This window comes from Simochromis diagramma, unplaced genomic scaffold (assembly GCF_900408965.1).
Source record: "Simochromis diagramma unplaced genomic scaffold, fSimDia1.1 OVJJ01000685.1, whole genome shotgun sequence".
Classification (NCBI taxonomy): Eukaryota; Metazoa; Chordata; class Actinopteri; order Cichliformes; family Cichlidae; genus Simochromis; species Simochromis diagramma.
Window position 1 is genome coordinate 2,564,604 of NW_024387477.1, and position 9,455 is coordinate 2,574,058.

At 38.6% G+C, this 9,455-nt stretch overlaps 1 protein-coding gene across 1 annotated transcript; it reads right to left on the minus strand.

Moving 5' to 3' along the window:
- Positions 1 to 94: 94 nt before the first annotated feature.
- On the minus strand, positions 95 to 6,732 carry cfap100 (cilia and flagella associated protein 100). The gene is made up of 16 exons (XM_040015260.1): positions 6,668 to 6,732; positions 6,470 to 6,560; positions 5,584 to 5,661; positions 5,278 to 5,378; positions 4,919 to 5,129; positions 4,771 to 4,835; positions 3,904 to 4,067; positions 3,481 to 3,561; positions 3,141 to 3,310; positions 2,951 to 3,023; positions 2,523 to 2,565; positions 2,270 to 2,424; positions 1,989 to 2,118; positions 1,707 to 1,909; positions 1,332 to 1,425; positions 95 to 1,230 (listed from the first exon to the last, which is right to left on the minus strand). The coding sequence occupies exons 3-16, from the start codon at positions 5,600 to 5,602 to the stop codon at positions 1,105 to 1,107; spliced, it is 1,635 nt and encodes a 544-aa protein (XP_039871194.1). The 5' UTR covers positions 5,603 to 5,661; positions 6,470 to 6,560; positions 6,668 to 6,732; the 3' UTR covers positions 95 to 1,104.
- Positions 6,733 to 9,455: the final 2,723 nt, after the last annotated feature.

A 9,455-nucleotide genomic window follows, 5' to 3' on the forward strand; every position in this document is an offset into this window, starting at 1 on the left:
CATCACCACCTGCTGTCCTCTACGTGAAGTTTTGTGAAGGGCCAAAATAAAATCCAAATAAAAAAAATAAAGAAATAAAGAAATGACTCAGTGAGAAAATAAATGTGCTAGAAAATAATGCAAATAATATCTTACTATAATGATCATAGGGTATGTATTTTATGTTCTCCCACTCCTCCAAGATGCATCAATCAGTCTGAATCAAACCTACTTTATATAAACTGCTGAGGGTACCAGTATCATCAACATATATATAGCTTTTGGGAATATTTTTGATTCATTCATGATTCATTAATTTGTTTGCTATGCATGAACAGACATTTTTTTCATCTGAAAATATACAGTGGTATAATGGAGATTAAAAAATAACATGAGAAATTTACACATGTGTTTTCATACATGAGCGAAGCAATTAAATGTCACACACCTGAGAAAACCTACCAGTGTGGTAGGTTTTTGCTAAAATATATATATAATAAATAAATAAATGTAGGTATTCACTTGACAAATTGTTTTTTTTGAAGGTTAACTTTGTGTTTATTGGCTAGACTGAATAACTACTATTTTCTCCCATATTTTTAAAAGCATTTATTGTATGCAGTCTCTATGTTCTGCCTTTTCCCCCCGTCCAGCAATATGGGAGGCCCTTGCTGGGGGTCTCATCCTGTTAAAAGGGAGCTCTTCCTTCCCACCACTGAAGTGCTGCTCATACGGGATTGTCCATGTGACATTAGCTTCAAACTCTAATATCACATGGTCTTCACATAAAGCACCTTTAAACAATTGTATAAAGAAACTAGAAAAAGCTTTAAAAATGCTTAAACATATTTGAAATATTCAAAGCTCAGCTTTCTAAATGATCTTAATTGCATAAGATTAGCAAAATATCAGCCAGTTTAAGAATAAAAGGCAACAAAACCGAAAAGTTTACCACAGTTAGATGGCTTTATTCTGCACTCCAACGCTAAATTTGTAGTATCTCAGCTCATATTGACTTACTGACATGTCATGATTGTGGCATCTGTGTGATAATACATGATCACTCATCAGCTTGTGCGTCTGAGGCATGATAGCACTTTCAGTTATTTTCTTTGTATTTTTTTATCAGTCCGTGTTCTCAGGGCCAAAGAGGTGTTCGTGAATCTCATCTTGAGCTGGGATGCTGTCCATGTTGCTGACTTTGACTCTCTGGGTAACAGGCATATATCTGGGCATGAGCTTTTTCCCACTCTGAAAGAAAATCCCGAAAGTGTGCAACTGAATCAGTTTCTTTAAAAGTTGTAAGTCAGAAAAACTAAACTGGAGAATAGTGTCAATGGAAAAAGACCCACGATTTTCTTGGAGTCAGCCAGCGATCTCTCCGAGTACCTCCTCATCCTTTCTTTCTGTTTTTCTCTCTGCTCTCTCAGCTTGTCTTCACGCTCCCTGCAACATGTTGTAGAGAGAGTGGGAGGGTGTTTATATAACACTGCACTGTAATTTCTGCTAAGACTGGAAATAATACATTCAAGAAGAAAAAAAAAAACAAAAGCTAGTTTCTAATCAAGGAATTCTGTTTTTACCATTGCTCTTGGCTCTCTTACCCATAGAGCCTCACAGTTCTGCAGCTGTTACTGAAAATATTTCAAGTTTTTTTTTTACAGGTGAAAAATTCAATAGCCAAGTGGGCTGAGGGTGGAACATTGAGCCACTGAGGCACACAGTACCTGGTCCTCCTCTCGCTGTCCTTGATCTTCTTCATTAACTCCAGTTTTTCTTCAGGGATGCTCTCAAGGCTCTGCAGTAGTAAAGACAGCCGCTTCTCAATGTTGGTCAGCTTCTCCAAAGTGTTTAGTTTGGTCATCCTGTCATCCATGCAGCTGCGGTGCACCTCTGCCACCTTCTCGCTCAGAGCATCCAGTAACACATCCTGTGGGTAAGCGAAGTGATTACGAGGCCCTGTAAAAGTCACCAAGTGCAGCTTGGTGCAGCGGTGTATTCTGTGTTACCTGGTCCTGTGTATTCAGGGACACGTGGAGAAGGACCTTCCGCTCAAGCCTGGCTCCTCTCGCCTTCTCCTTCTCGATTCTCTCCTTCATTTCATTTATCTGCATTGTAATTTGTTTTTCATCCTTTTCACTTGACAGAAAGAAAGCAGCAATGAGAAAAGAGGGCAGCTGGAATAACCAGAAAACAGTAAAACCCTGAGTGTTATAAGACTGCTCTGAAGCTGCAAGCAAAAAGAGATTTAGCCACTGCGTAATGTAACAGAGCCATGTGACATGCTTACTGATTCTTCTTGGTTGTTTTCAAGGACTGTTGGAGCTGCTCCAGAGTCTCCTCCACCCTCGTAGAGTTCTGAATCAGGGACAGGTTCTGCTCCGTCAGCTCTGTCATCAGATCCAGCAGCTGCTGGGGATCAGTGAAATACAGCTCTGGCTCATCCTACAGAGAGGTGGGTAAGACATACCACTGTCAGTACTGGGAAGAAATATTCAAGCTGCTCCTTTAGTTAACGTAAGATAGGATCGGGAAAAACTGACCTCATAATCTGAGCTGTCACTGTCCAATTTAGGATCTGTGACTCTGCAATGTAAGAGTTTTACACCTGTGAGAGAAGTTACAGCAACACTGGAGAGGATTTTAAATGTGATCTTCTAGTTTTTCTTTCTTTTTGCGGTTGTTGTTTGAAATACAAAACCTCTTTCTGGCAGAATTGTTGCGACTGTGCTCATGTAGCTCATATATTGTTGCCAGTCACTGCTGGTCTTTCATTTTTCACGTTTTTCCTGTACAGGTTGTGAAGGCTTACAACGAGGGTGGCTTGTTTCAGACAGAGGGTGAATTGAGGGTGCTCCTAAGTGCTTAACTACCACATTCAGCACTACATCAAAACTGTGACACAAACAGTGGATGTGCAGAAATATTAAACAAAGCCATGAGTGAAACGAGAGTGCTGGTGCTCCCTTACAGACTGTCACTGTGGGCTGGGGACAGCCTGGTCTCCTGGATGGACGTCAGCTGTCTGCCTGGAGTCTCCAAACCTGCGTGCATGTTAATAAATGAAAGAATCATTTAAGTCAATTGCAGGACATTAAGCAGAGTACCGCCATGCTGGTCTCTTTTGCCTATTTTATGGTGATTTACTGGGCATTACTTGCCATTCCTAATAGCAGTGTCTTTAAGCTCCCTGTTCTGGTCCTCCTTGGTGCCTTTACAAGACATAATCTTTGACCTCTGGGCCTCCTGCCACTCTGGAGGAGACAGCTTGAATAGAAGGTCCTTATAACTCTTGTAGTCTACCAGGATTTCTTCAAAGCTGGCAAGTTCACTGTGCAGAAGAAAGACTACATTAAAATCTACACAACATAAAAACTGTATCTTCAAGGGAAACCACCTTTAGCGCCTCTGAGTTCACCTTCTGGATAAACATGCTGACGGACTGAGACAGGGGTGATGCCCACACACATTTGATTTTTTTCAAGGTGATCTGAATGCTACCTTTTTATGGTGAGTATTTCAGCAGTTAGCCTCCTGATTTCATTGTTCTTCTCCTGTGTTGACCTGGCCTCCTGTTCATACCTGGCAGCAGAGACAAACACAACTATTTGCAAAGGAACCTTTTAATCATCAGTACAGGTACGGCAGAAATAAGCGTGTTCAGGATTTTTTGCATATTTTTTTGCATACTCTTGCACATTGTTCTTTATTCTCCTTTTATGAGCTGAGAAACAACAACCAAACATTCTTATTATAAAAAAAATACTTATTTTAAAATCTATGAGTACTGCTGGTATAAACATCGACATCAGTCAGCATGATTTATGTACATCACAGTGGTGCATCCCTAAAACACTATTTTATGAAAATGTGATTTTAAATTGAACAGAGACGCTAACAGGATAGCCACTGTTTAATCCTTACAGCGTTCTGGCCTCCACAGACTTCTTCTCATTCTCCCTGAGAAACTCTTCAAATCTGAGGTTGTCTCTCTCAGTGCTCCGCTCCAGGTGTTTCAGCAACTTCTCTTCTTTTGCTATGGCCTCGTCCATCCTCAAAATCTCAGACCTCTTTGTCATCACGGATAACTGAGGAAAGGAGGACAAGAAGAAGATGAAGCCAGACTTCTATAATCTTACATGATGCATATTATTGTAATAGTAATTAATAATAATTTCCCTATCTGTCTGTCTATCTGAGATGACTTTAGTAAGAGAACAGAAGTGGATCATTAATTTAAACAGCAGTCATCTGCTTGATCTAACTCATGGGGAACATTCAAAAGCATATACACAGACGAAGATACACATATTTATTACACACATTTTATGCATATACACATACTCAATAGGATTTTATACATAAGTGTATAATTAAGCGCAGCTGAAGCCCTTCTGGTTAGACCAAACCCTACAGTTTACCTTGTCTAAGATGATAAAAAGCCTGTGTTCAATTCTATTGTCATAATTTTCATAACTCAGGCTGAAAACATTAAAAGCTGGTGGCGCTGAGTTTAAATGATGTGAACATTCACCAGGTGAGGTTAGAACAGTAGGCCTGACCCAAAATGAAGACTTAAAGAGGATTTATTAACCTTTTCTGCATTAACTTGACTTTATCTCATTCGGCTGGATCTATAAGGCTACGTCAGAGGAAAAGTTTTTATTTAACTAGAACAACCTGTTTTAGTTCACTAGCTGAGTTTGGATGATAGTTATCCTCCATTAATACTAGACAGAGCGCTGATGCAAAAAACATGACAGCATATTAGCAACTGTTGAAATCATTTACCTCCAACACAGCTTTCTGTCGTTCCAGGGAGATTAAGGCATGCTTGTTGTCTTTTGTTACTTTTTCTGAGGACAGAGGACAAACAACATGTGAAATCGATCGTATCTGTTCACATATATTTTGAATTTTCTACTCCTCTTCCACTTACCTTGTTTCATTCGTCCACCAGATGTTTGCTTAGGGGGAACTGTCCTACTCTTGATTGGCTTTAGATTCGTCATCTTCTTATTTCCCCCCTTCTTCTCCTCCTCCGCCTCGTCCTCCACTTCTCCCACCAGCTCATTCTTTAGCTTGGCCGTCACTCTTGCAGCGTGGGTTGTCTTCTCATCAATTGGCAGAGCGAGGAATTTACGCATCTCCTGAGCACAAAGGGCGAACAGCAGCATGACTTTAACACAACAAAGATCCATTTTTCACTTTTAGAAAATGCTGCCATGCCAGTATAATGCGTGGAGAGAAAATCTGTCATTTGGACATACATAAATGTGCAAAAGCACGCTTACAAACCTCTTTACGGTCCTCTCTTTCGTTTACACGCAGCAGAAAAATGCTGTTGCCGTCTGGCACTTTGAACGGGCTCAGCTGAGTCCCTCTCTTCCTCCTTGTCCCTACACACGTTGGGAATAAAAGATAAAAACAACAAAAGTTGCAACACTTTCTGTTATTTCTTTTTATTCTACAACTCAGTTTTATTTTACGAATCTCTCTTCTCTCTGATGAAAACATATTTGAAATGCAGCACAAACCAATCATGATGCGCTGACAGTACACACACTGTAATGTGTAAAGCATGACTTTATAAAAGAAGCTTACTAAGCTGTGGCGATGACATATCTGAGGTGCTTCTGACATCAGGGGTTGAACTAGCTTAGCATTTAATGTGGCTGCAGGCTGGGAAAAGAAAACAAAGTTATTCTTGGCAGAACAGGAAGTTACATTTCTGAACGTTTCACACCCTAAAAGCCAGACGGATGGTGAGGGCGTCCTGGCAATTTCCACCTACAAGATTCCTTAATCTTATTTATTTGTTTTACATTCTTTCCTAAATCTTAAAATGCCTCTTATAACAGACAGTTTTATTTTCAAAATACATTTACTATCATTAAAGGCATTGTGTGTGTTTTCATACTAATTGGATCTATTTTGGTTGGAAACGTGGCGTGATCTCTATAATGTCATCAGGCTCTGTGTAATGATACAAATATAAAGGTCAGGGGAAGAGGCCCAATCAAACACCTGTGTGTGGGTGAGGATCATAAATGCTTAGGGCTTAGATGATTACTTAAATGATGTTATTTTTGTTTTCTCTATATTTTTTATATGTTAAATAAGTATTCTTAAACATGTATTCTGTATATATGTTTAAGTGACGTTGAAGGTGTCAGTTGGTATGTGTTGGTGCCAAATGGGCTGACCGCAGGTTCTGGGCAAAAAAGTGTCTTGTTGACGCCAGAGATTAGAGAAGTAATTATAGTATTATAGTACTTGGCACACTAATAATGTTTTGCTAGAAAACATTTCTGTTTCTGAACTTTTTTTTTTTTTTAGGAGTTTCTGGTAATGTGTTAAAGACGCTTTTCAAAAGTAAAGTATGTTCAATGTGTCATAAAGACAGTGAGTAAGTGAGTCAAATCCGACAGAAACAGTGTAAATAATTAATAAATAAATTTAAAAAATACACTTTTTTTAATAACTTTACCCCTAAGTAAGGGCTCGTCTTTGCTGTTGAAATGTGACCGTCCTCCTGTGATTACACCAGCAGCAAGCAAACGCAAGCAAACCCTGCCAAACTACAGATAAATAAACGAAGTTAGTGATAAATAAAAAAGGTCAAGCTGCTGCAAAAGACAGATTTAAGGACATATTTTTATTGGTATTCATAATAAAGCTAACTCACCGTCTTATAATGCTGTAGGTAAACAGTATAGATCGCAGCTAGCCGCCCCGCTGGCTCTGTGTACCGTTGTCATGGTGAATGTTGCCTTCAGGGCCTCCTTGTTATTTCTCCCTTATTATTTAGTCTTTTGTATAAATAAATAGGGAGGATGTCTATATTTGTATTGCTAGTTTAGTAAATGTGATGAAAAACAAACTAATTTAAGAGAACAGTTACTTGTTATTCTGAAACACTTTAAGCATATTACAGGAAATGGTTTTCAAGCTGGCTCTTCAGTTCTGTGGACCATGTTTGTTCTCCACTAGATGGCATGAACATATCACAAAATCCATCTCAGGCCTCTCTGCACTGGACTGCCTTCTTATGAGGGACCCAGGTTCCAAGATTAAAGAAAAGAAATAAATGTTTGTAGCTGGAACCTGTTTCGTCCTTATTTAACTCCCCACCACTTTATCTTTCACTTCATCATGTGTATCAGTGAATATACTTAGAATCAGATACTGTATATTTTCTTCCCACGCATCCACACATGACCCTGCACATCTCCGCTCAACAAAGCAGCCCACACACTATGCTTGCTTGTAGGAAATCCCAGTGTCAGATTGTCAGGTTAAAGTAATGCAAACACATGGGGGAGTGTTGGCTCACACAACAGAAGGGGGCATGTTGTGTAAGAAAACAGAAATGGCGTCTTATTCACATTTGAAGGAATGGCTTCAAGAGCAGGGATAGATTGGAAATCAGAAAGAAGCAGAGGCTCAAGGCTTTTCTCCAAATTCCCAATGTTTCCCTTCCAGAATTCCTCAACTCTCCAGTAGAGAGGGGGAAAAAACTTTCTGAAGTGTACAGCTGCACACAAAGATGATTTGACTGTACATAAGACTACCATATAATGCTATAAGTGCATTAGAGTATCTTATGGAACAGTACAGATTACTTCTAACTCCCCCGCTTATGCAGCCCAAAGACAGTAGATATTTGCTATTATATAAGAGGTGAACATTCAGCCTTCCGTGCAAGGCAAGACCAACAGCTTTCCTTCAATCAGAGTCCATGCAGCCACCTTCAATTAACCCAAACTATCTAACCTGAGAAATGATTACACACAGAACATATAATGATTTGAATGTACTGTAAGAACTGAGTCCCACCCCCATCTCTTACAGTTTAATTGAGTTGGTTGAGTAAAAAACAAAACAAAAAACTGGACTCCTGTCATGAAGCAAACGTTACAGCAGAGTTGGAGCTGCCACACTGTCAAGCAGCTGTTCAGAGATGCAGACTGTGCTTATGTCCATACGACTGAACAGCGGGGTTTCAAACGCAGCCAACATTTCATAGTGTGTGGCTGGTTTGTAAGCATGCCTAAGCATTATAATATATTATAAATCCACTTCTGATCAAATTATTCACACATATATAAATGCTTTCCTATAGCATTTCATCATCATTCATATTAATAGTTAAATGGTTTAGTGATATCTGTGCATACTTCTGTAAGTATCAGTAAGGAGGTCTGCTAATGACCCGTGAAAGTGACATATTTTCATACAGATGTACAGCACAGTACAAATCTTGAGCGTCATTCCATTTCTTTATATTTTGCTTCCAAAGAGCTCAACTTTCCTGTATTTGATTAGTGTTTCTCCAGGACATCTGAAGGAGCATAAAAGAAGAGGCAGACCTTAAAAACGATCTACAGCAGATGAAGAGTGTCTGATAGTCACATTCTTAACGAAGAACCAAAAGCCCAACAAAGACCTGACACAGGAGCTGACAGTCAATCTGACCGTTAAGCTGATCCATCTACTGTTCCCCGAGGCCTCATCAGAAATGTTCTCAGTGGTGGTTGTCAAGAAACCGCTCTTAAGGAAGGGAAACAAGGAGCGAACCTTTGGTTCACGTTATCATCATTAATGGAGAAGTTCAGGAAAGAGGGGAGTGGGTGCAGACAATCGAGGGCTGCTTTTCAGACAGTGTTGTTGGCAGTCTTGCCAAAATTGCACTTATTGCAGTCATTCATATTCAGTTATTTACAAATCAATACATATTATACTAATGTTGGTGTAGTCAAAATAGACATCTCCCATGCTACCCTCATCTAATTTTTTACTGCACTACAAACTTCTTAAAGTCCATTTAAAAAGAGCAAACAAAACAAAAACAAATCTATAAAAAATACAACACTATTCCCTTCAAAGTAAATACTCCAGAGAGCTGCCTTGATGGGAGGTTTGTGCTTTGACAGTGCTTCTTGTTTTTTAATGCATTCTTGATAGCAGTAATTGTGGTTTAAAGAAAACACATGAAAAAGTGTTCTTTTCTTATATAGTTCTTTTCTTATATATATAAATTCTTATATAGTTCTATATTGTGTATTGTGTATTTTGTTGTACAGTTATTTTATTTTCAACTTTAATTTATATATTTATCTTATTCTTCCCAGTTAAATTTACCCTTCATTCTAATTTGTGTTGTACAGTTATTTCATTTTTAACCTTAATTTATATTTTATTCCTTCCTAGTTAAATATACCCTTTTTAATTTTTCATATTTATTTCCTATCTTATTCATAGCCTTTTCCTTTTTGTTTTCTTTAGGTCACGAGCAGTTGTCCAAGCATTTCACTACATATCGTACTGTGTATGACTGTGTATGTGACAAATAAAATTTGAATTTGAATTTGAATTTGAATTTCTAGGGTACAAAAGCCTCTCCTTGTCTTCTTTGTGGATTTTCGATGCTTAAAAAAATCAAATTAACATTAATGTTCATTTGCATGATTTTG